This window comes from Candoia aspera, chromosome 4, assembly GCF_035149785.1.
Source record: "Candoia aspera isolate rCanAsp1 chromosome 4, rCanAsp1.hap2, whole genome shotgun sequence".
In the NCBI taxonomy this organism is placed as follows: Eukaryota; Metazoa; Chordata; class Lepidosauria; order Squamata; family Boidae; genus Candoia; species Candoia aspera.
Window position 1 is genome coordinate 64167826 of NC_086156.1, and position 27317 is coordinate 64195142.

Sequence of the window (27317 nt, forward strand, 5' to 3'; positions counted from 1 at the left end):
AATGGGCAGTCACCTTGAGACTTTGAAATTTGTTATAGCCCCAGTTGGCAACCCTTTGGTCATCTTGGGGATGCTCTGGCTGATGCATCGCAGTCCGTATGTAAGTTGGGAACATAGGACTGTGACGTTTAAAGATGGGTTTTACCACGATCCTGCTATGATGGTGCTACCCGGGCTGGGGTTGGCAAGGTGGAGGTCGACACGCCGCTCCCTGCCTCGCCGCATTAGATGGCTTACCCGTCCAATATCAAGAATTCACGGATGTCTTTGGGGAGCTGGAAGCAGATCAGTTACCCCCTCACCGGAAAACTGACTGTGCAATTGAATTGGTCCCCAATGCTCAGGTGCCCAAACCTAAAATTTATCCTATGACTCAGAAGGAGCTCGAAGCACTACGGGACTTCATTGATAAAAATCTGGCGCAGGGATTCATTGAGCTCAATTCTCCAGTTGGGGCTCCTGTTTTATTCAGGGAAAAGGATTGCCACGCTATGACTCTGCACCGATTATCAGGGGTTAAATTCTGTCTCAATAATCAACAAGTACCCTCTTCCCCTCATGAAGGACACGTTAGCCCATTTGTCTAAAGGCAAAATCTTTTCAAAGCTAGATCTTCGCGAAGCCTATTTTCGCATTCGCATCAAAGTTGGGGATGAGTGGAAAACTGCTTTTAACTGCCCATTGGGATCATTCCAGTACAAAGTTCTCCCTTTTGGGTTGGTGGCGGCACCAGGAGTGTTTATGCAATTAATCAACAAAGTGTTGCATGATTTGTTTCAAGGTGTTTTAGTTTATTTAGATGATGTTTTGATTTATACTGAAACTGAGGAAGAACACGAACGTCTCCTCAGGCAGGTGTTACGCAAGCTTAGGGACTCCAAACTCTATGCTAAACTTTCCAAATGTGAGTTCCACAAAACACAACTTGACTATTTGGGCTATCGAGTGTCTGACTGTGGTATAGAAATGGATCCAGCTCAAATCCAGGTGATTTTGAGTTGGGAACGATTTTGTACCCGGAGACAATTACAAAGTTTTCTAGGATTCAGTAATTTCTATAGGCAATTCATCCCGGGGTTTGCTGAAATTGGTCTACCCCTCGCTGATTTGCTCCGTACTAAGGGTTTGGGTGAAACACGCAAAGTTAAGAACCCTGGGGCAGTTTTGAATTGGACAAATGACTTGCCAAACTGCGTTTGACAAACTCAAACTCCTTTTCACTCATGAACCCATTCTGCAGCATCCTGACCCTGACCGACCCTTTGTGGTCCAAGTCGATGCCTCTGACTCTTCCATTGGGGCTATTTTATTACAAAGGGATTCGGAAAACCATCTAAAACCTTGTGCCTAGAAAATTTTCTGAGACAGAAGCCGCTGGCATGTTTGGGAGAAGGTGTTCGCAGTTAAGGCAGCTTTAGAAACCTGGCGACATCTCCTCGAAAGCGCTAAATGCCCTTTTGAGGTTTGGACTGATCACAGGAATTTGGAAGCTCTATGCACACCATGACATCTCAGCTCTAAGCAGATTTGATGGGCTCAATTTTTTAGTCGCTTTAACTTCCAGTTAAAATACATTCTGGGTAGGAAAATTTTTTTAGCTGATGTGCTTTCACGCTTACCTCAAAATCATGATCAGGTAGCTGATGTGTTTGATACTGTGCTAACAAAACCACAATAAGACTTGGCTGCAGTCACTCGCAGCCAAACCCGTGCGCAATCCCTCTCGCCGCCAGCGCACCCTGGGAGGCAGAAAGTGCAAGTTCCTTGTCAATTACAAAAGGACTTTCTCCAGGCAGTAAAATCTGATACTTGGTTGCAAAATCATAGAGACGTTTCTTTTGCAGACGGTCTGGCTTGGGTGGAACACTGCCTTTATGTGCCCGAGACTTTACGAGCAGAAATTTTGCAGCGTTCCCATGATGACAAGCTTGCTGGACACTTTGGTTTTGTTAAAACTTTACACTTGGTTCGCTGCCAGTTTTGGTGGCCAACCCTTCAATGAGATGTCAAAGACTATGTTGCTTCTTGCTCTGTTTGTGCCACGTCTAAACATGAGGGAAACTGCAGGGGCTTTTACAGTCAGTGGCCAGCCCGTCTCATCCCTGGGACCAGACTTCCATGGATTTCATTGTGGACCTGCTGCCCAGTCAGAAGAAAACTGTCATTTGGGTGGTAAAAGATTTTTTTTCTAAACAAGCCCATTTTATTCCGTGTGCATCTGTGCCTTCCGCCCTGCAGTTGGCACGTCTTTTCTTCCACCACATCTACCGGCTCCACGGTAGCTCCTCCCACATAATTTCGGACCGCGGCACACAGTTTACTTCCCAATTTTGGAAATCATTTTTGAAATTAATTGGCACTAAACAGGCGCTCTCCATGTCTTCCCATCCACAAACGGATGGTTCTACTGAAATTCTGAATGCCACTCTAGAACAATTCCTTAGAGCATACGTTAACTACCATCAAGACGAATGGGTTGATTTGTTACCTTTTGCTGAAGTTGCTTACAACAACGCTGTTCGCCAAAGTACCGGACAAACTCCTTTTCAAGTCGTTTCAGGGCACAAGTTTGTGCCTATTCCTGAATTGCTACAACCCACCTCCCCAGCATGATCTGCAACTGATTGGGCTGCTAAGCTGTCCAACTCATGGCCAGTTATCCAACAGGCTTTGGCTGACGCCCAGGGTGCGTAAAAGTCTCACACTGACAAACACTGCTCTCTCCAAAATGACTTTAAGGTTGGGGATCAAGTTTATTTGTCCACGAAATTTATTAAATCTCCTCAACCCTCTAAGAAGCTAGCTCCCAAGTTTATTGGTCCTTTTCCTGTCATTGATATTGTTAATCCTGTTCCTGTTGCAACTGCCTCATAATTGGAAGCGACTTCACCGTTTTCCATTGCAGCTTGTTAAAGCCCTTACATTCATCACCCCGTTGGCACCCATTGCCTTCCCCTTCGACTCCTATCATGATTGACGGGCAGCAACACTTCGAGGTGAAGGACATCGTTGACTCCCAAAAGCTTCGTGGTTCCCTGCAGTATCTTGTTCACTGGAAGCATTTCCCCCATCCTGAATGGGTGGCCGCTCATCATGTAAATGCTCCTGATTTAGTTAACTGCTTTCACATTGCTTATCGGTTGAAGCCTTCTGCTTGATTTGTTGGGATTTTGTTTTCCGGGGGTGGGGCAGTATGTCATGTTCACTGTTTCAACGTATCTTAAACATCGTAACGTTTCCCATGCCATGGCACTGACGCGTGTTTCTGTTTGGGAGGGAGCTGCTGTGAAACCTTGTACCGAGCTCTGTATGTGGAATCAGGGGAATGGAATGTGCTTGGGTTATTTTGCCTGTTCAAGGACTTTTCCCGCAGACCATCAGGAACCGTTAGGAGCACCTGTGGATATGGACTTGAGAAGATTCTAAGGAGGAGGGATTTCGTTTTCACCTTGGGTTTTTAGTTTGAATTTCCCTGCGCTTTTAGCATTTTCAGCTTTCTTTGTGATCCTGCATGCTGTTCTTTAATAAATCAGATATCCTTAAACTTCAGCCTGTGAATCTGATAATGTTTTAGAATAGGCAATCATTACAAGTAATAACTGTATTTTGTAAGCTATCCAGAGTCTACTGGAATGGGTGGCTATAATAAATTTAAAATAACAACAGCAGCAACATTGCTTCAATCTATGCTATTTTATGCTAATAAAATAACATTCTATGCAAGATTTTTTTCAGCTGCTTTTTGAAATCACAGAATGTCTGGGGAATCCATTCAGTGTTCATTTAATGAATTTGGGATTTTGTGTGATTTGTAGTTGTGTTTTGTCCCAGGATGTGTTGGGTTGCGTCTTGTTCTCTTGCTCTAAATGTATTCCTTAAGTCTGTTTCAAAGCCCTCACAGAGTTGTATATTTTCTGTGGGCTTATTTATTTAGATCTCATCACAGTGGCAAAGTTTAAACAAGAAGCACAATATAAAATCATTAAATCTACAATTCATCAGATTTAATGAAAAAAGAAATGGTGGCTAAGAGTAAAAAAATATACTATACTATCAAACCATTTGGGCTTCACTAACATCCTGACCCCTGTGCTTAGTCAAACAGCCAGGTCTTCAGTACTTTCTGGAAAGCCAACAAGGTGAGGGCCCATCTGTTCTCAGGCAGTAAGGTGTTCCAGAAGAGAGATGCCATGACAGAAAAGGCATGCTTTCTGGATTGTGCAAGATAGTATTCTTTAATTGATGGGACCTGAAGCATAGCCCTCCTGCTGGATCTAAGAAGGTGGGCAGAGACCACAAGAAAGGCTTGTTCCTCCTCACTCAGATGCCCCACAGCCTCCAGACACTGGGAAAAGACCTCTATGGCGTTGCTTGGTTGGCTTAGGGCAAAAATGTACAACTGAGTATTATCTACATACTGAGGATACCATTCTGTCCAATGACCTCATCCACTGACTTCATATAGATGTTAAATAGGAGTGGGGAGGGTACTGAGACCGGTGGCACCTGTCAGCCCCACTAGGTAGACCAGACCAGAAAATCAACTCCACAGGAATATCAGAACTACAATTTATTGAGATAGGCTATAACAGCAGAACCTTGCAAATTGAATGTGTTGTATCTCCCTTCTTATACTCCAGTGAATCAGGGAGGCATCTGCCTCTATGGTGCTTCTGAATATTATCTTGTTTCTCAGAGAATGCTTCAGCCCCCCTTTGTAATGGGTGCTTGCATATTTCTGTCAAGGTCACCTCCTTTACTCTCTACACACCCTAAAGGGCAGTCTAGAACCCTTCCCTCATATCAACATCAACTGGAACCTACCCCAAAGGAAGGAGGAGAACCGGTACAAAACTGTGGCCCCCACACCTAGCCTCTAACATCAGTCCAGAAGGATACCATGATGGTATTGAAAGCCAATGAAACTTCAAGAAAAACAAGGATGGATGTGCTATCACCATCCCATTCCCACCAGAGATCATCCACAAGTGCCATCGAATTCTGTTTCAGTCTCATGCCCAGGGCTGAAACCTGACTGAAAGGGGCTTAAAGTTACCAGATATATTTGTGGACAAGCCAAGAATATTTGGTGCCAAAATGCACAGACAAAATTGTGTTAGGCTTATCCATGGATGAGCTTATCCACGAGCATATGCAGTAATACTTTTAAAAAGTACCCATATATCCCATATATACTCATTTATAAGCCCATCTGTGGACAAGCAGACCCTCAAATTTTTAACCAAAATACCATGAAAAATAAGGGTCAGCTTATCTGCAGGTGACACATTTTTCATGGTATTTTGGTTAAAAATGTGAGGGTTGGCTTATTTACAGATAGGCTTATACGCAAGTATATATGGTGATCTGCCTTCTCCGGGGCTTTCTGCAGCTGTAGAGCAACCATCTTCTCAACCACTTTCTCTAAAAAGCTTGGAGCAGGATGCAAATGACCTAGAAAGATGGTGTAATGATTGCCTTATCCCAACGAAGTCAGTCTCACCAGAGTTTAGTAAATAAAACTGATTTATTGAAAGGATAGTATGCAAATACGTAGAAAGCTGAGAATAAGCAAAAGCGCGCCAAATACAAACTAAAAACCCTCGCCTCCAAGCCGATCCCGCCCCCCACCCCAACATCGCAACCACCCCCTCCCAGCATTGGCAAGCGTCACACATCTACCTGGGAAAGTAACCTTGAATACATGTCATAACCCAAACACACATTCTTTCAGGGTAACAGAAAGATAACAGCCTGGCAGGGCTGGAATTCCCCATCCCACAGGTGATAGACACGGATCAGAAACATGACATGCGAAACGTTACGATGTATGCAAACCATTGGAATGATGAACATGACAGATGGGGTCTAGCAATAGCATCTGGAGGAGGGGGTGGCCCCCAGCCTCTTTAAGCATTGGCAGGACCACCCTTTCTCTCAAGTATGCTTTTACCAATGCCAAAACCTACCCACTTGAGGTGTCCCAGGAGGTCTTAGCCAACCAGGAGGGACACACAGGTGGCTGAGCTCACAGCTCTGAGAACCCTGTCTACATCCTCAGAAATCACAGGATCAAACTTAGCACAGACATGGTTATCTTGGAACTTCAGTCAACTCCATAGGACCTGCATTAAGGCCAGGGCAAATCCAAGCAACTTTGTCCAACAGATGCCTAGCACATTCCTCGCAGTAACTTTGATAGGTCTTTTTGCCATAATTTAAAAGTTTTGTCAGTTAATAATATTGGAATATTTTGAAATAAAAATAACATCCTTGGCAAGATACTCATTTTGATTACAGAGATTCGCCCCATAAGTGATAAATTTAGTTTTTCCCACTTCCCTAAGTCTTGTTGAATTTCCTTCCATATTTTTGCATAGTTGTTTTGGTATAGATCGTTAGTTTTTGCTGTAATCTCTATCCCTAATTATCTGACTTTTTTAACACTAGAGAATCCTGATTTATTTTCTAATATATTCTGAATATTTTGTGACGTATTTAAATTTATCATTTTCAGTTTTTATTTATTTTGAAGCCAGCTAATTCTCCATATTCTTGTAGCGTTTTTAATAAGTAGTCAAGAGATGTTAGTGGATTTTGTAGGGTAATAACTAAATCATCTGCGAACGCTCTTAATTTATGTATTTCTTGTTTTACCTTTATTCCCTCAATCTGATTTTCCTTTCTAATATTCTCTGTTAAGACTTCCAAAACCAATATGAATAGTAAGCAGACAACCCTGCCTGGTACCTTTTTCTATTACGCATTCTTGTGTTGTATCTTCGTTTATCACAATTTTAGCTTTTTGGAATGTATAGATTGCTTTGACTGCCTTTATAAATGTGTCGTCAAAATCCATAAATTCCAAGGTTTTAAGCATAAAATTCCAGTTTAAATTGTTAAAGGCTTTTTCTGCATCTAAAAAGAGTAGCATAATTTGTTCTTCATTATGAATTTGGGCATACTCTATTATATTTATATTAGTCCTTATGTTATCTTTTATGTATCTTCGGGGTATGAATCCACTTTGGTCATGATCAATTATTTCTTGTAATATAATTTTTAATCTTTCAGTTAGAATTAAAGTAAATATTTTGTAGTCATTATTCAGTAGCGAAATAGGCCTATAATTTCTACATAGTGTTGGATCCTGTTTCTCTTTCGGAATTAATATAATATTCACCTCAGACCAAGATTGAGGTATTGGATTTCCTGATACAATCTTATTCAATAAATCCTTAAATGGTAGTAGTATTTGATCTTGGAAATATTTATAGTATCCTGCAGAGAAACCATCTGGTCCTGGGGCTTTGCCAGTTTTCAGTTTTCTAATAGCATCTATAATTTCCTGTGTTGTAATGGGGTTAATTGTTGCTTTTTGATCTTTAGTTAGTTTCTTTAAATTGTGTTTTAGCAAATAGTTTTCAATTTTGTCAATTGATATTTGTTGTTTCTTACATAAATTTGTAAAAAAGTTATGAAATGCCTTAATTTTTTCATTGTCAACTAATTCTTCCCCATGTTCTCGAATTTTGGTAATGGTTTTTTCCTTATCTTTTCTTAATTTATATGCCAACCATTTACCCGCTTTATTAGCATGTTCGAAGTTTCTTTTTTTGATATATTTCAGTTTCCTTTCATCTGTTGTATTTTTAATTGTTGTTGCAAAAATTTTATTTGGCGATTTATTTCCTCATCAGATGGCTTTAATTGAAGCTCTTTTGTGAGTTTTTTGTTGTTCTTTCCATTTCAAACATCTATTCTGATACATAAAGAACCCTCTCATATAAGCCTTACTAGTATCCCACACAGTACCAATGCTTACTTCTTTGTTTAGATTCCATTCAAAGAATTCCTGTAGTTTCTTTTTGCAATCTTCTACAAATTCTTTATTTCTCAGCAAAGTTTCATTTAATCTCCACCTATAATTTTTTGGGTGGAGTTTTATACTCAATTGAATCAGGTTATGGTCTGAGAAGGATCTGGGGAGGGTTGTTACATCAGAGATTTTATTTGTCAGATTTTTAGATATAGCCATATCATATCAATCCTGGAGAATGATTTGAATCTATCTGAGTAGAAGGTATAATCTCTGGCCAAGCCATTTTTATGTCTCCAGGCATCTACAACAACCAAATTTTCAGTCATATCAAAAAAAGACAGGTAATTTTCCTTGATTTTTTAAAATTTGTTGTTCAGACTTTCTATCAATAATAGGTAAAGTAACCCCATTCCAATCTCCCATCATAATCCAATTATTATAGGGTAGTTCAGAAAGTACATTAAGTAAATTTTGATAAAAAATTTTCTGATTATCATTCAGGGCATATAGTCCAACCACTAATACTTTAAAGCTTGGCAGTTCCACTTCTATTATTACATATCTTCCATTTTTGTCAGCACTTATCAATTTAGAGTTTAAATGAGACTTTGCATATATTACGATTCCATTTTTTTTCACTTGCTGCTATAAATTCATTTCCTAATTTCTTATTTATCAAATATTTATCATCTTTTTTAGCCATGTGCGTTTCCTGAAGACATATATTATCTTGTTTCAATTTATATAAATAATGAAACACTTTTTTCCTTTTAACTGGGGAGTTGACTCCATTTATGTTCCAGGAGAGGCATTTTAGTTCATTCATTTGAGAGAAGTATTGTAAACCCTTTAGAGCTAGAAGCTAATTCTTCTACACTGGGATCTTCAGAATCTAGACACTTTACTTTCTTTACTTTTGAATCTATCACTTACTTTTGAATCTATCACTAAGCACATGTATCTGTTTCCAGATCTTTCTTATATTTTTAAAGAAATTCCTGCGCTTTTGAGATAGTGTTCAATTTGTATCTTTGTTGTTTAAACTTAACATTAACTCCCTCCAGAACTTCCCATCTGAAGGGAATTTCTTTTTAAGACATCAGTGAGAAAAAAGTATTCTCTTCTCTTTTTAAGTATTTTCAGTGGTATGTCCTTCAGTATCATGATTTCCTCTCCTTCAGTGTTAATTTTTTTGCCATAAGAGGCCTGTATTATCAATTCTTTTGTCTTCTTTCTTGCAAATTCAATTACTTTGTCTCTTGGTTTCCTGTGAACCTTTGCATATTTCGAGTTAACTCTATATATTTTTTCTATATTTTCTTCTAATTTTTCTTCATCCCAGTCAATTAAATTAGCAAGCATTTGAATCACTATTTCTCTAATTTCTGGCTCTTTTTTTTCTGGTACTCCTCTAAGCCTAATACAGTGTTCTTTTTCTTTTAACTCTAACACAGTTAAACGGTCTAACTCAGTGTCCTTTTCCCATTCTAATTTCTCCACTCTTTCTCTTACTTCTTGAATATATGCTTTTATTATTTTATCCACTGTCTCTAACTTATGGTCTAATCTTTTCTCAAAGCCATCAATTTTCTCTTCCAATAAATGAGTTAAATTTTGAGTGATGTTTTGAATTGTTTTCTGTGTAAAGTCTTCAGACATGGCTTTCAACCATTCACCTTCCCCCGCTTCTGGGCCTCTCCTATTCTGTCTTCTTGTATTCATTTTGTTTTTGTAAATATCCTTAATTCTTTAGCTTATCTTAACTATTAATCCTAATACACTATTTGTTTATATGTTACAGTATACAATATACAATATCTATTTCTACTTATACAGTACAAAATATACTTAAGTATTTATATAAAGCTATAATATATAACAATATGGCATGATGAATTAATTAAATAAATCAGTTTTCCCCTTATTACAGCGAGGACTTATAATAAAGATTTTTCCCCCCAATTGTAAAGTCCCCCCCTACTTAGGAAGTTTCTTCTTTTTTCTTTATTTAGACACTAATTACTGTTCCTTTCATCGAAGTGAAGGGGGTAGCAGAAATTACCTAGAATACTAGGCTACTCACGCAGGCTCTACAGTTCTTGCTTCCTGGCTTCCCGGCTGCTCTTTTATGGCGAAAGTGAAAGTGACAAGAAGAAAGTTAAAGCTTTCACCTGCCACTCCAAAGCTGCTGAAGCTCTTCGTCGGCAGCGCTCTTCTTCCAGCGCTGCCTCCGTGGTTTGCCCGTCTCTCCGACTCCGCAAAGCCACCTTTGTCCTGCGTTGTAGATGAGAATATTCTCGAGCTCTCACATCGCTCGTCCTGCCGCCATACTCCTTCATCCCTCCCTGTTCTATAACATCTTTTAAACACAGTCTATCTATAGATGTAGACACTCTTAAAATTAACTTCTGGGCCCATAGTTCACAAATATCCTTCAATATGTCCAATGTTAAAATATTTTGCTTCATTCTGTAAATGCAAGTTGAATTTAAGTGTCCTTCTCCTTTAATTGTAATCTTTAGTTCCTTCTGGTTCCCTCTAGTGTCCAGTCTTTAAAGTCTCATCCTATCATGTTTTTTTGCATAATTTTTTAATTAAAAGGTTTAAAGAGAAGATAAAAACTCACAAAAACTAATACAGGGTAAAGAAAACAAAGAAAAAGAAAAAGGTAAAGGTGCAGAAAGAAAAGATAAAAAGAAATAGAAAGAAGCTTCAGATTTTCTTTGCAGCAAATACAAGTATGATTACAAAGTTATCTCTTACTCTATGGTTATAAAAAAAAAAGCTCACTTTTTTCTATTATCTATTTTTTTTCCTAATCATCAAAGCCACAAGTCACAAGTGCATTTTTTTTTCTGTTTCATGCAAAAGGTCTATAAAGGGTTTCCAGTCAGCCATAACTGTAGATGTTGTCTTTTCTCTAAACAAAGAGGTCTATTTAGCCATCTCTGCAAATTCCATCATCTTCACCAATCATTCCTCTATTGTGGGTGGTGGTGAGCCTTCCTATCATATTATTTAAAAAAAAAGAATTCAGAACAAAAGCATTTTCCCACAGGAAGAGTTCTTATAATTAATTCCAAAATCTTATATAAAATCCATCTGGACCCTTAGTCTGTCTGTAACTTTCCAAAATCAAAGTTCTAATCACCTTTTGCTATTTATTCAAAATATAAATGGTCCATTATTTACATCCTCCTATACCTATATATAAATTGTCCATTATTTACATCCTCCTATACTATTCCCACTGTTGCCTAATTGATGCATACTTTATTAATAGAGAATTTATAAATATATAAATAAATAATTAGCAGCAAGGATATCAATAATTTAAAATTTTCATTTGATCTTTCTGAATTTAAGTTATTTTATTATTGCCTTTTAAAAATTTCTTCAAGTCACATAAGCACTAAAGGTAGCAATTACATAAGAAAAAAGAATCCTAAATTCATATTTTGGTAATGTCATTATTAGACTAATACAAATATTTCCTTAGCAGGAAATCTGGAATTTATCTTTGCATTTTTAACACACACAATTTAACACAAACACACACTATATGTATATGTATATCTCCACATACCTACTATATATCTATTATTGTATTAATGCATGCTTTAACATGAGTGTTAATGTAAATAAACTAAATAAACTACTGAGTAAATAAATCTAATGACTAGATATTAATCTAATGAATGGATGAATGAATGTTTACCGGTGTATCTGTGGCATCTGTGATAGAGTGGGCAATGAATTTGTTGGGCTCACAAGCATAGCACTGTAGATATTAGAGGCACCCATAAAAATACAAAGGAGGATGGGTCCTATGATGGCTCCTTCTAGTCCTAGGTAATATGTTCCACCAGCAATAGCAAGTCCTGTCAGATAAGGATGACTTCCTCTGCAATCAAATAACAAATTAAATTACTGCAGTGTCATTTCAGAACAATCAATACATAGCAGGTTAAAGCATTCCTATAACAATACCCGAAGGGAGGAGATGGGCAGGGACAAATTAAATAAAGAAATAAATAAATTCGTGATTTACCATCCCCTACCCCAATACTTAGAAAAGAATTCTGCAATTAAGACTATAGTTTGACTTCAAACAACTCTTGAATGTCTGTTTTGGGGGCAGGTGGATAACCTAAGTACATTCATGTCTTTAAGGAGAGGGCATGTGGATATGTTCTAAGTGGGAGGAAGGAAGACTGGGAGAGAATAAGTGGCAGGACAATGCCTGGTGCTGGATGGGAAGAGTGATGGTGGAAAGCATGGTGTCATTTGAGGGCCTAGGTTGGCAGAAGAGAAATGAATGTACCAAGTGACAACAATACCAAACAACAATTGGTTCTAGAATGATTATCTGGTTAAATTGGAGGTATTATTTTATCTATATAGAATAGATGTTCATTTAAAGATGCTTTGCAAAAATTAATTGCTTTATCTTCTATAAAATGAGTATTTGTTGGATGTAGGCAAAATACTTAATTTGTTAGCTTGATACAGTATATATAATGAAAGAAGCCATGTCAGAAACATTGATTCTTGCTTTGGTTTGATTCAGTTTTGTGAAATGCATAAGGCCTCCTGATTTATTTTACTCGCCTTGCCTTGCTTCCAGACCTTTTTAGGTTTTATAAGGAAAGCAGATTCTAGATGCTGAGTTATCAGAAGAAGCAAGAAGCAGGAAGTTGGTATCGAACCACAAGCAGAGACAGATATATGTCTGCATAGACAGAAAAAGATGACTTGCACAGATAGGAGAAAAATGGAGTTTGAAAGATGGTAAAAGGCCATACCATATATGGAAAAGAGAGGTATAGAACCAGTAACAGGAAGATTTGAAATGGGGTGCTGGCTATTTAAATTAAAAAAGGAGATGCCTAAAAAGGGAGTTTAATTATCAATTGATGAGTCTTCTTGGAGACATTTATGTGGTGTCTTGGGGCCAAAATTTGGTAGAAACTTCCTTGGGCTTCCTCAGGTTGATTCTGATAGAGACATACCAAGAGGACAGAGCTGACTCAAAAACTCAAGCTGTTAAATACTGGGAAGCTCAGATGGGTGTTTCTCGGTGTTGGGTCAGTGGACATACACTAGCATGGGATCAGAAAGAGTTTTGTAAGTAGAAAGTATGTGCATACACCTCTAAGGCTCAACTGGACAAGCTCAATAGGTTTTGCCTTTTTCTGAAATGAATGGTCTGTTGTAATATTAGAATTTGTATCTGGTCACAATTCCATGGTAGCAGTTTTATGAAAGTCATCTATTCATGACACAGTTTCAAAACTCTGAATAAGCCTATAATGCCAAAAGAGACAGGAGGTAAAGAATAAAATGTAGCAACTGTTCCTATACAAGCATGTATCCATATTTACTTCATTTTTTTATATCTTACTTCTCCTTCAGGGTTTCCTCCAAATTATCCCAGCAATCACAATTTGTGAGGTAGGATGAGACATGAACCTGGATCTCCCCAGTCCAGATTGAAGCATTACACTATGCTATACATATATTTTCAGTAATGTTGAAGAAAATCATGAATATAAGCCATCTCCCCTTTTACTAAGGAATTTCCATGCATCATGTTTGCTCCTGAGGAAATCTGCTAGTTATGGAGGGAGCCAGAACTAACTACTCTTATATTCTACTACTTATATTCTCTCCATTGCACACATCAACTATCCATGCAGTCTTTCTGTCACACTTTATACATGTACAATTTCCTGAAAATAACCTAATCCATAACTGATGCTATATGGTCTTGAAAATGATCTTCAGTGTAACTTTTAGAGTGGCATCCATTCTCATTTTCTTTTAACATTATGTATAACAAACAGATATGCCTGTTTTAACATGGTGATTTAAGTAATTCATCTAAAAATATTTCTGAATATTGATTGATCTGTTATACAACTTTTTTTCAGTACAGTAAAGAAATTGTTTTAAAATATTCACCCAGATATATCCAAATAGATTGCTGTATCTACAAAATAAGTTGGCAATAGATGACAAATGAAGAGGAACATAGCTTTATAGCCTTTTCCTTGTACGAGCCAAAGATCTAGGACTGCAGGTATGGTTGCCCAGTATGTTCCCAAAAATGGAACCACTCCAAGTATAGCAGCCAGTGCTAAGGATAGACAAAGTTTGGAGTTAGAAAGGAAAATGTAACATTTGCAATTAATTATTCAGGAATATAATTTCACAAGAATTTTGCAATTTCATATCTCCTACCTATACTTAAATTCAAGGGGTAACTTAAATAGAATACAAGAAATCAAGATGAAAGAGTTTATAATTATTTTGCTTGTAAAGAAATGGGTCCACACCCTGAATTTCAATGCCACTGGATCAGGAACCAAGAATTAAGGCATTATAACCTTGTACCATATTGCATGAGGAACAGCTATATTGATAGAAATAACAAAATACTGTACGTTGAATTAGAAGACTATAATTCATATTCAAGGCGGCACAAGAACAGGAATGGTTATCAAGGAAATCCCTTGCCCATTCTTGCCCTTTGAAAATTCTTGTTTCTTTAGTCAGAGGATCCTCAAGAAAGTTCTTGTGAAACTTTTGCTCCACATCTCAAGTATTTTGTGAGGTTTTCTCTACCTTTTCAGCAGTAGAGAAGGCAGCAGCAGCAGGATTCTCTTTCCACAAGCATGGTACAAACCATTGCATTGAATTCAGACATTGTTAGTTGAACTTCCTTCCATTTATAGGATTTATTTTATGACAAACTTGTACCACTGAGCTATTGCATTCATTTTTACACACATAGCAAGGGAATTATTTATTTATTTTCTATCCCGCCTTTATTATTTTTTATAAATAACTTAAGGTGGCGAACATACCAAATACTCCCTCCTCCTATTTTTCCCACAACAGCAACCCTGTGAGGTGAGCTAGGCTGAGAGTGTGTGACTGGCCCAAGGTCACCTAGCCAGCTTTCATACCTAAGGCGGGACTAGAACTCACAGACTCCTGGTTTCTAGCCCGTTGCCTTAACCACTAGACCAAACCCTCAAGAAGCCATCCCTGGATCCTACTATACTGGGCAATTTTCGCCCTGTCTCCCACCTTCCCTTTTTGGTTGAGAAAGTGGTTGTGTTGCAGCTCCAGAGGATTCTGGAGGAAATGGCTTATCTGGACCCCTGTCAGTTAGGTTTCAGGCTGGGATATGGGATGGAGACTGCATTGGTCGCGCTTATGGATGATCTCTTACGGGAGCGGGATGGAGGGAGTGCATCCATCCTGGCTCTCTTGGATCTCTCAGCGGCTTTTGATACCATCGATCATGGTATCCTTTTGGGGCGGTGCAGGGGGTTGGGGGTGGGCAGTGTAGTTTTCCGCTGGTTCACCTCCTTCCTCCAGGGCTGTTCCCAATCGGTGGTGATAGGAGAGGAGAGATCCAACCATCGACCCCTCCATTGTAGGGTGCCGCAGGGTTCGGTCCTCTCTCCTCTCCTATTCAACATCTACATGAAACAGCTGGGTAAGATCATCTGTCACCATGGGATGAGGTATTATCAATATGCTGATGATACCCAGTTATATATCTCCATCCCGGGTGAAGTAAGTGATGTAGTCTGTACCCTCTCCAAGTGCCTGGGGGCTGTGGGGGTCTGGATGGGGAACAACAGGCTTCAACTGAACCCTGGTAAGATGGAGTGGCTGTGGATTGATGGCCCCTCAGTTTCCAGGAAGTTGTCATCTTTGGTTCTGGATGGGGTGGCACTTCCCCATTCGGAACCAGTGTGGAACCTGGGGGGCCTCCTGGGCTCACGACTCCTGCTTGATGAGCAGGTAGAAGTTGTGGGCAGGAGGGCCTTTGCACATCTTTGGGTGGTGCGCCAGCTACGCCCATTCCTGGATCAAGATGCCCTCCAAACAGTCACTCATGCCCTTGTCATCTCCCATATAGACTATTGCAATGTGCTCTACATACGGCTACACTTGAAGAGTATCCAGAAGCTTCAGCTGGTCCAAAATGCAGCTGCGCGGACAGTTATTGGTGCTGTAAAATCGGCACAGGTGACACCACTGTTACGTGAGCTGCATTGGGTACCAGTTTGCTTCTGGGTTCAATTCAAGGTGTTGGTTATTACCTTTAAAGCCCTACATTGCATGGGACCAGGTTACCTGAGGGACCATCTCATCCCCATAACATCGACCCGCCCCACCTGGTCAGGCAGAGAGGGCACGAAATTCCATCAGCAAATGAATTTCATCTAGCGGGGTCCAGGAGGTGGGCGTTCTCAGCAGTGGCACCTGCCCTTTGGAATATTCTGCCCCAGGAGATGAGACGGGCTTCCTCGCTCCTGCCTTCTGGAAGTATTTGAAGACCTGGTTCTGCTGCCTTGCTTGGGATGGGGAGGGTTCCACCTGGGGGTGGTTGGCACCAAAGCACCCCCTATTGATCGTGATTCCATCTCTTGGATTTTACATTTATTATCTTATTTATATTTTTAGATTGTAATTTTAAGTCTATATGTTTTTATTATACTTTTATTGTAAACTGCTCAGAGTCCCCTGCTGGGGGGAGATGGGTGGTGATATAAATTTAACAAACAAACAAACAAACAAATAAATAAATAAAAACTGGCTCTATTTATTCTAATTAAGAAGTTTAATTACATTGATAGAAGTTAAACTATAGTTAAATGAACAAAAAGGAGGCTAATCAGTCAGAAAATGGAAGAAATGAGAGTTGCTAGGGTTTAATGTAAGGATTTATATATTTTGTATCTTCAGTACCGAACCCTACACTAAATTACAGATAAAATGTCAAAACAATTACCAAAAATGGAACATGAGCATTAGACACTGAACACAAACATTAAACATTCAACACACACACACACACTGTTCTCACCTGAGGGTATGAAGACAATGTTAATCCCAAAGATGGTATGAGTCAGCCAGGTATATAGCCCATAGAACCCAGCCATTTTGAGAGATGCATCAAATACCCCTCTAGAAGAATAAAAAAGGTGTATAAAAATGATGGGTCAAGTTGTAAGATTACTGTTTACTTAGATAATGATAAATATGCATTTATCAGCCCCTTCTAGATAAAAGCTATTTGCTATAAATTTGCTTAAAGATAAAGATAAATCCAAAATTTAATGACTGGCCTTCTTTTAAATCAGTCTTTTAGTTCCCCAATAATAGAAGGGGAAGTTTTAAACAGAAATAATAAAATAATAGTTAAGCAATTTGAATCCAGAAGGAATCAAAACAGTACTTGCAGCTTGGCAAAGATATAGTGAAAAAAAATTAAATAATTTAAAACCAAAAATGCAACACCACTTCCTTTTTAAGTACTGCAATAACTACCTGGTGTCTTCCCTCTTTGGAATATAACCTTTTCAATACTGTACAGAATTTCAATTACAAATTTAAACTTTTTACAAATTGAAGTTACAGTCTTCTAATATAGCAAATACTTAGGTAATTTGTAATCAGGCATGTATATGTGTATTGCAATAAATAATAAGAAATAGTGTAGTGCTCCCTTCCCCACCAATTGTAACAATATTTACTTAATTTGCATGTTTGTTGTAAATATTTTTTAAAAATAGTGAGAAGCATTGTGAACATTCTAATTTGTTGAAGGAATATTAATTATTAATAGTAATTGCAAAATGATTGCAGCAGTATTGTTTATTTTAAACATACTACTCAAAAATTATTACTTGAAGCTCTGATTTGTATGAAATATTTATAATTACAGGAAAAAAATAAGAGACTTCCCAGTTGGTTTACAAAAGAAACTTGAATACAAATGGTGTAGAAAGTATGTGTTTGAATTCTTCAAGAAAAAACCAACCAAAAACCAACCAATCAAACAACCAACTACAATTAAAAGACCATTCATATCATTAAACATAATTATTTGTGATTTATATGGAAGACAATGAAACAAATTAACAACAACAAAAAATTTCCAACAGAAATCACTCTCAGCAGTAAACAATTTTCAGACCAAAATAATGGAGGTAGCATTTTCCAAAATAAATTAGTCTACATCAGGAAACATAACCTTCAATAATTTTAACAAATAGCCTGTGTGCATGCACTCATGTGAAAATATCACACACACTAAATTGCACTGAGGCCGTGACAACATGCAATTTAGTAATGTGCAATATCACCACCAGAGCAAGCAGGATGGGAACTTCAGAGAAGAAGGGTCTGGTACATTCAAAATGAAAAGAGCATGCCACTTTGGAAAAGGACAATATTTCACGCAAAAGATGTACATGCAATTCAGAAATATATTATTTCAATTATTTCTGGCACTGTTATGAAGAAAATGAGGATGATTATAAGTTGCATTTTGGTAGCTTTAAAAATAATGCTACTCAAACTACAATTTCACAAGTTAGTAAACAAAAGAGTGTTCTGTGAACTGTTGAATAGCCAAGAATATGACTGAGGAGATTCAGGCTGAAGTTTAGCTATAGCTAAAGATCATTAGTTCCCTTTGAACTAATTACTCCTTGTTGGCTCAACCTATTTGTAGTGGCAACATGGAAGACCATTGTTATTTTGAGGAGTTTAAGTGACACACTTTGATTTTCTCCTTCATACGAAGAAGCTTAGAGTTTATTTTGAATTATACTATTGTTTAGCTGGCTTGTTTTATTATTTCTGTTTGAAAAGGGGGGAGGAGAAAACCCCAAGATTGTTTTTGTTAAGCATTAACTTATCTGTATAGTTTCCCAGGCTCTTGGATTAAACAGGTGCTCCAGACCCTGGGAACTATCCAGTCAAGGTCAGATCCTGCAGTCTCTGTGCCATGGAAACAGGGTCATGAGGTTTTAGGGCCAGACTTTGATTAAAACCTTAGGATTGCCTCTTGAGTGGGGAGCTTCTGCACAGACCTGAGTGCTGGGTGCTGTGGAAATTGAGCCGCCCTGGGGTATCTCCGCTGTCTTTATTAAGGGGCTCCTAACAGCCTATGGGAGATTGGGTATCATCTTGCTTGGTATGTTATTTTTCTTTATGTTATATTCTTTATGCTTCTGTTTAATCTGCCTAAACTGTGTTTCTGTTTAAATTTGCTTAAGTTTATAATAAAGCTTAAAATCTCTTTATTCACTCATGTGCTTATTGTCTCTGGATCTAAAAGAACCAATTGTCTGAGCACGTGATCACTGCTTGAACACTTGGCAGAACATAATCTCACTGTTTTGTTTTTTGACTTCTGGTGACTGCCTGGACAAGTCCCTGCAGTTTTCTTGGCAAGGTTTTTCAGAAGTGGTTTGCCATTGCTTCCTTCCTAGGGCTGAGAGAAAGTGACTGGTCCAAGGTCACCCAGCTGGCTTCATATCTAAGGTGGGACTAGAACTCATGGTCTCCTGGCCTGGTCTGATGCCTTAATCACTATACCTAACTGGCTCATCTCACTGTTGGGAAAAAAATAGAGAAGGGTGTACTATGTATACTACCTTGACCTCCTGGAACAGAAATCTAATAAATATTTAAAAACCTTGAATGTGTGTGTATAATTAATTAAACAGCAAATATTAGCAAATTTGAGTACTATTGGGCTTTACTGTATTGTCCAATGTACTTGACTATCTAGAAGTCTATGATGCCTTTATTATGGTGTTCAGAATGCACTAGTCCATAAAATGAAGGGGTTAAATTGACATCACAAATGCCCAGAGTCCCTCCATGTGGGGGGAGATGGGCGGTGATAAAAAATTTGATAAAATAAATAAGTGTAGTCCACGCAGAATCTCATATACACATGCTCATCGCTATCATGCAAAGATTTCATTTCAATATGCATTCTTTATGACTCAGAGAGGAGAGACGATACAATATAGTTGCTTATTGGTTTAACTTGGACCAGGAAGACAAAGCTTCAAGTCCCTGCTTGACCAAGGAGCTCACTACATGATTTGTGGTTCAAGCACTCTCTCAGCTCAACCTACCTCACCAGGTTGCTGCTGTATAGATAAAACTAAGGGAGATTCTTATCAGAGAAAAAATGGAATGTAAATGCCACCCATCTTTTTCTAAACTTGGAGTTCAATTATGAACTTCCTTATACTTGTCCTGTAAATAAAAATGTTAAATTTAAATTTACCCAGTTGAGCAATATCTGTTACAATCTGAAGCCTGAGCAAAAATATACATAAATATACAATGAAGTCTTCTTTCCTTAAACACACAGAATAACTTATAATTTATCTGGCCTTCAAATTGTATGGTTATTGTTCAATTGTTAGGAAGATCCTGCAATATTTTTCTTATTCAGGTAGTTAAATTTGTTATTCATATGGGGCTCAAAATCCATTCATTTTCTTTGTTATCTTGTTTACATATTATGCTAAAACATAATTCAGCTTGTTTGGTTTCAGTATTTGGGATGTTCTGTGAACCTATCTGTTCTGTATTTATCAATCTTACCTAAGAACTTTAACTTTACTACAAGCAGCTCCAGACATACGAATATCAATGTGATATATTATTTAGGATACATTCCTCAGAGCATGAAGGCAAAATCTATCACATTAAAAATAATGCTTATTGAGATTATGCTTGACAAAATAAAGTTATGATCAGGATGAACAAATGCTCCAAGGGGAAAAAGCCTGTATATTTTAGAAATCAGAAACTTCAAAAATGGAAATTTCTAGACAATCTATCATTGAATAATTGGCACAGTGAAGTATGGCCTATTGCTCTTATGGAAAAAGTTACTGATAAAATTCAAATACTGACATCTTAGAGGGATGAATCACATTTTCACTGGATCTGGAACGATTATCTTTTGTTAGCAGTAGTAAGTCTTCTTTTAATAAACTAAATGTTGTATATAACCCATAAATGAATGTTGAGTTATATTGTTTTGGACAGTTCTGTTATCTTTTGGTTACTTTTAATATTTACAGAATATTAAAAATGAAAAATTAAATTAAAACATGCTGTTAAATTGTACTGTATTAGGCAATATTATAGGGAAAAAAGTTAGAAATGAAATCTAACCTAACCTAAGCCAACCTACTAGATTCAAGCAAATTAAGTAATATTATATTGTTTCTCATGTTTGAAACACTAATGGAAAATCAGGCTTGACTGGGTTGTCAAGGTTCTAATGTTAGTTTTTAATTGATGTACAGGTACTCGTCGCTTACTGATTGCTTGTTCAGCGACTGTTCAAGTTATAATGGCACTGAAAAAAAGGAGGTTTATAAGAGGTCCTCAAATTTGTGGCCGTTGCAGTGTCCCTGCAGTAGCATGATCGCAATTCGGGTGCTAGCCAACTGGCATGCATTTATGACGGTCAGTGTCCTGCAGCCACATGATTGCCATTTGTGACCTTCACAGCTGGCTTCTGACAAGCAAAGTCAGTGGGGAAACTGGCAGGAAGTCACAAGTTGCAGTTGCATGATGTCACATTTAATGACAGCAGGTGATTTGCTTCATGACAGCAGCTGGAATGGAGTTAGCGATGGAGTTGCCAGTCCCAATTGCGGTCAGTAAGTGACGACTACCTATAATAAAATTAGGCAGTTGCTATCTCCTTGGATTTTGAGAAAAAAAAAATTTTTTTGAGGGGGCATTCTGAAGTTGTATATCTTGAATAGACTTGTTTTATTAGATTCCTAAATTATGAATGAAAATTATCATTTTTAAGTGTGGCACACTTAAGGATGCCCTCTCTTTTTCTTTTTGATTTAGCAACTTTTCACCTATTAAGTTAGTATTCTGAAAGTGTTAAAGTCATTGTAGTAGATGTGGAAGACCACAAGACATTGCTTTATGCAGAAGTTTTATAGATTTGCCAGAAACGTCTATTCCCAATTTTGTTTCTTAACACAATACTTTGGTACCCTGATTAGTTATTTTAGAAATTTGGGTAAATCAGATCTGATCTACTGGATCCTAGTAGTAATTGTGAGATGTTTAATGTTTAATGTTGATACAGCTGATCATTTCCCAGAATTTTATGATCATTTTTTATGACAACAAATTGTAGGAAAATGAAAATGACACAAATTACTTGATTTTTTTAATACTGTATTTAAATGTCATGTTCCTGCAAATATGTAACGGATTGTTTTAAAACCTGTTAAATTATATTTTAGTCATTTAACAAACGGTATTTATTGGACATCCCAGTGAATGTTTATGAAAGGTTGTTTACAATATCATGCTGTATTTAAAGAGTTTGGTGTTTGGACATCAACTTCTGCACTTTGGTTCACCTTACCACTGTGTTCTTTTGGTCAGAAATTCATAGTCTGAATTTAAAAGCATTGCTCTACATCTATTTAGAGGGATTCCTGCTTTTCAAAGCAGCATATGCCCCTCTAGGTTATATCCCCAGGGCCAGAATCCCCCAGATCCGAAGGGTCAAGCTACAGCAAAGTAGGTTCAGGTGGAATTTTTTGACAGTAAGCATTGTCAGCTACTGGAATGGACTACCTCATGAAATGGTATCTTTCTCACCACTGGAGGTCTTCAAACATAGGTTAGATAGCATCAGTCCAAAATGCTTTAGATTTTTAAAACCAGCACTAAGCTGGGGGATATATATTATGAGATTTGAGGTCCACTGCAATTCTATGAATCTATGAAAAGTCTAAATGTTGTGAGAATATTGAAAAAGAAGGTAATGCTGCAGATATAACTGGATAAATGTTAAAATATGGATGTACTGTATTTTGCTCATGACATGGCTCTACAATTTGTTTAATATTTGTATGAAGACAACATCTACAGCTGAAGATTGGAAGAATACCATTATTTTTCCATTGAAAAGAAGGGTAGTAAGAGTGAATGCAAAAACTATAGTTTGTTAAGAGTGCCTTGGTAGGTGTTTGGGGAATTTTGGGAATGGATTTTAAGAAGTGTGTGCAGTAAAACAAGGGATAGGGTAAAAAATGAATGGGTCATGAATAACAAAAGTGAATGGTGAGTATGGAAGAAGTACATTGAGGTGGTTTGGTTTTATAAAGAGAATTGCAAAACAAATACATGAAGGAAGAATTAATGGACAGAAAGGAAAGGGAAAACCAAAAAAATGTGGTTGGATGGAGTTGATGGGTGCCTCAAAAAGAGAGATAAGAAATTTGAAAAACAAAAGATAATGTATCAATGAATGTATGGCAGAAGATGGTTTGTAAGGACAGAAAGACATGGAGCACTATTGTGAATGATGTTAGTGTTAACTGGAGCTAGTTTGATTTTGTTTTGTTTTCTCTTATTTCCTGCCTTTAATTTATTTTGCCCACCACATTTAACTCCATTGTGGAGAAATATGATTCAGAAGAAAAAAGGAAACAAGTTGAAATGTAACATTTTTCATTATCTTAATTCAGAGCAGGAAAACAAAAATTATTTTACTTCCTTGGATCCTAGATCCTTGGATGATATTGGTTATAGTCAGATCTCCCAGATCTGAGTTACAAATCAAAAAACATGGGCATACTATGGTGATAGCTAACAGGAGTTCTTGGCAGTGCTCATGAGGAACAGAATTAGAAGCCAGGTAAATGCTAAGTTGATATTGGACCTGAGCTGAGCTACATATCCTGATCAGTAGCTATATAAATCTCCCTCAAGTCCTGCTATGCTGTCTCACCATAGTGGGGTGGTGAGTTCTTAGGAGGGAAGAATAGAGAATCCCAGGAGTGTACGTCAAGTGTATATATTCCCAGCAGGATCACCTAAGGCATGAATGTCATCCCAATTTCTATAGATCCTTCATAAGCTCATTTGCAGAAATCGCCCTCCCCCTTACTGAGTTGCTCAAAACTAAGGGGCAGGGGAACACCAGGAGATCAAAGAATCCCGGCGCATTATTAAAATGGACGCCTGCATGCCAGATGGCTTTCAACACGCTTAAAAAACTATTCACAGCAGAACCTATTCTGCAGCACCCAGATCCTACCAAACCATTTGTGGTACAGGTGGATGCCTCTGATTTTTCTATTGGAGCACTCCTCTTACAGGCAGATGAATCGGGGTGTTTGAAGCCTTGTGCTTATCTCTCTCGTAAATTCTCTGAGACTGAAAGGAGATGGCACGTTTGGGAAAAAGAGGCTTTTGCTGTGAAAGCTGCTTTGGACACTTGGCGCCATTTGTTAGAGGGGGCTGCTCATCCTTTCGAGGTTTGGACTGATCACAAAAACCTCGAAGCACTCAGTGCACCCTGTAAACTCAACCCAAAGCAAATTTGATGGGCTCAGTTTTTTAGCCGTTTTGATTTCAAATTAAAGTTTATCCCAGGAAAGAAAAACTTTCTGGCTGATGCATTGTCACGCAGACCCCAAGATTCCAGCAATGTGCCTGATGTAATAGGAACTCTCTGGACGGAGCCGCAATTGAGTCTCGCGGCTGTGACGCGCAGCCAGACCCGCGCGCAGCAACCAACCAAATCAATTTCACCCCGTCCGGGATGTTTGCCAGTTCCCTCAGATTTGCAACAACAGTTTCTTTCAGAATTGAAATCTGATACTTGGTTGCAAGCCAACCTTAACACTGTTGCTTTTGACAAAGGTTTTGCTTGGAAAAACAATCGGCTCTATGTACCTGAACCTTTACGCAAAAACATTTTACTCCGTTGCCATGATGACAAACTGGCAGGACATTTTGGCTTTGTTAAAACACTGCACTTGGTGAGACGCCAATTCTGGTGGCTCACACTCCGGTGAGATGTTAAAGCCTATATTGCCTCCTGTCCTGTTTGCGCTGCTTCTAAACGGAAGGTGGGGAAGCCTCACGGCTTGCTCCAGCCTGTGGCCAATCCCTCTCACCCCTGGGAGGAAATCTCCATGGATTTTATTGTAGATCTGCCTCCAAGTCAACGGAAAACTGTGATTTGGGTGGTAAAGGACTTTTTCTCAAAACAAGCTCATTTCATCCCGTGTGCTTCTATTCCCTCGGCGCAACAGCTGGCCTGCCTCTTTTTTGTACACGTGTACCGCCTCCACGGTAGCCCCTCCCGTTTGGTGACTGACAGAGGCACACAATTCACTTCGCAATTTTGGCGGGCGTTTATGAAACTGGTGGGTACAAAACAAGCCCTATCCACTGCGTCGCATCCTGAGACTGACGGCGCCACGGAGGCGCTTAATTCTACATTGGAACAATATCTACGTGCCTTTGTTAATTATCAACAAGACAATTGGGTCGACCTTCTCCCTTTTGCTGAAGTCGCCTATAACAATGCTGTCCATCAAAGTACTGGCCAAGTACCCTTTCACACCGTCTTTGGTCGTGATTTCATCCCCATCCCTGAACTGCCTCAACCAACCTCTCCTCCTTCCTCCCCGGCAGACTGGGCTGCTCATCTGGGGGACTCTTGGCCGAAGATAAAAAGCTCTTGCTGATGCCCAAGCAGCTTATAAACGCCATGTTTTGTTGTTTATTTGTTTAGTCGCTTCCGACTCTTCGTGACTTCATGGACCAGCCCACGCCAGAGCTTCCTGTCGGTCGTCAACACCCCCAGCTCCCCCAGGGACGAGTCCGTCACCTCTAGAATATCATCCATCCATCTTGCCCTTGGTCGGCCCCTCTTCCTTTTGCCTTCCACTCTCCCTAGCATCAGCATCTTCTCCAGGGTGTCCTGTCTTCTCATTATGTGGCCAAAGTATTTCAGTTTTGCCTTTATATAAACGCCATGCTGATGCCAAATGAGCGCCTCAACCAACATTCAAAGTTGGAGACAAGGTCTACCTCTCCACAAAATTTATCAAATCACCTCAACCCTCTAAGAAATTAGCACCGAAGTTTGTGGGGCCCTTTCCAGTTCTTGCCCAAATTAATCCTGTGACTTTTAAATTGGACTTGCCTCATAATCTTAAATGTTTGCATCCTGTCTTTCATTGCAGCCTACTTAAAGCTTATCACCCGTCTGACCGCTGGCATCCTCACGCAACACCACCCGCTCCTATTATGATTGATGGCCAACAACACTTCGAGGTTCACGACATCCTCGATTCTCGCCGCCTTCGGTCTACCTTACAATATCTGGTCCGATGGAAGCACTTCCCCCATCCTGAATGGGTGGCTGCTCACCATGTTCACTCACCTCTTTTGGTTGCTCGTTTTCATTCCACCTACCCCCATAAGCCCGCTCGTTTTCATTCCACCTACCCCCATAAGAGTTAAGCCAGTCCTTAACTCTCTTTCTCTTTAGGGGGGCAGTATGTCATGTTCATCGTTTCAATGTTTTGCATACATCGTAACATTTCGCATGTCACTTTTCTGATCCGGGTTTGCTGGGTGGAAATTTCCAGCTGTGCCTGGCTGTAATCTTGCTGTTGCAACTGTGGAATGTTGTTTGGGCTATTGGGCATGTTCAAGGTTACTTTCTCAGGCCGATGTGGGTAACGGTTTTCAACACCTGGGAGGGGGTGGTTGTTAAGGGGGGAGCGGGGCAGGACTGGCTGGGAAGCGAGGGGTTTTAGTTTGTATTTGGCGCGCTTTTGCTCATTCTCAGCTTTCTTTGTATTGCACACTATTCTTTCAATAAACCAGTTATCATTCAGCATCTACTTGTGAGACTGAGTCTATTAGAATAGGCAAACATTACAATCTTTAGCTAATAGGGGAGCAAGAAGCTGTTTTGATATCTCTGGCTTCAATTTAGGATTTTTTGTAATGATGAAAAAATGTTTTAACATTTTGATAAATAGGCAGGACAAAATTGTTCAGAAGTCATACAAACCATGCATATTATATAAAGAGAATTCCATGAACTACTATACCTTATGGCTTCCTCTACAGATTGGCTGACTATATTTGAAGATGCATCAGACTGTGACAAGGGGATCAAGTTGATCACCCACTTCACTGGCTTATAGTATTCATCACTGGAACTTAAAAGGTAGAATAATGTGGTCAGGAAAATCACCTGTAAAACAAGTAGAAGAAATCTTGAATTTTTAACTCAAAGTTCAGAATATTATGAAATTAAAAACCAAAGGAAAAGCAAATCTGCTTCCAGCAAATAAATAATTTCTAAAACACGGTGTCTGAAAACAACTATCTGTTTTTCCCATACTCCCTCTCTCCTTTAGATGGGATCTTGGTCCGGGCAGTCCAGAGAGATCAATGAGATAGGAGTATTTCTTTGTGCCCCAGGATCTTGAAAATATCCATTTTTCCAACTGAGTAACTGTTTTAACTTTCCATTAGGATCAGAGAAGGATATAGGTAATGGGAGCATTTTTAGTTTCTAAACTCATGCTTTATTTATATTCAAAATAAAGCTATTTGGCATGGCCTGTAGGATATAATCAAATCTAAAGACCATTATAAACACTAGAATGAATGTCTACCTGTGTAGACAAAAACAGAGGTTCTAGTACAGCAGATTCATAGCATTTTGAGGAAACAATATTTGTCTGTCCATCCATCCACCCACCCATTTATCCTAGATCTCTGATGTTTGACCTCTGAAATCAATTCAGCTGTCTCTCTCCATGAGTTGATTTCTCTCATTTTAGCT

General features: G+C 38.6%; 1 protein-coding gene across 1 annotated transcript in view; it reads right to left on the bottom strand.

The window, feature by feature from the left end:
* Positions 1-11379: 11379 nt before the first annotated feature.
* Positions 11380-27317, bottom strand: part of TMEM245 (transmembrane protein 245) — an 80313-nt gene continuing 64375 nt past the window's right edge. Inside the window, exons 13-16 of the mRNA XM_063300318.1 lie at positions 26575-26720; positions 16713-16813; positions 13787-13961; positions 11380-11726 (exon numbers count right to left, since the gene is read on the bottom strand). Coding sequence (XP_063156388.1) covers positions 11537-11726; positions 13787-13961; positions 16713-16813; positions 26575-26720 — 612 coding nt within the window. The 3' untranslated portion in view covers positions 11380-11536. The remainder of the gene's footprint in view (positions 11727-13786; positions 13962-16712; positions 16814-26574; positions 26721-27317) is intronic.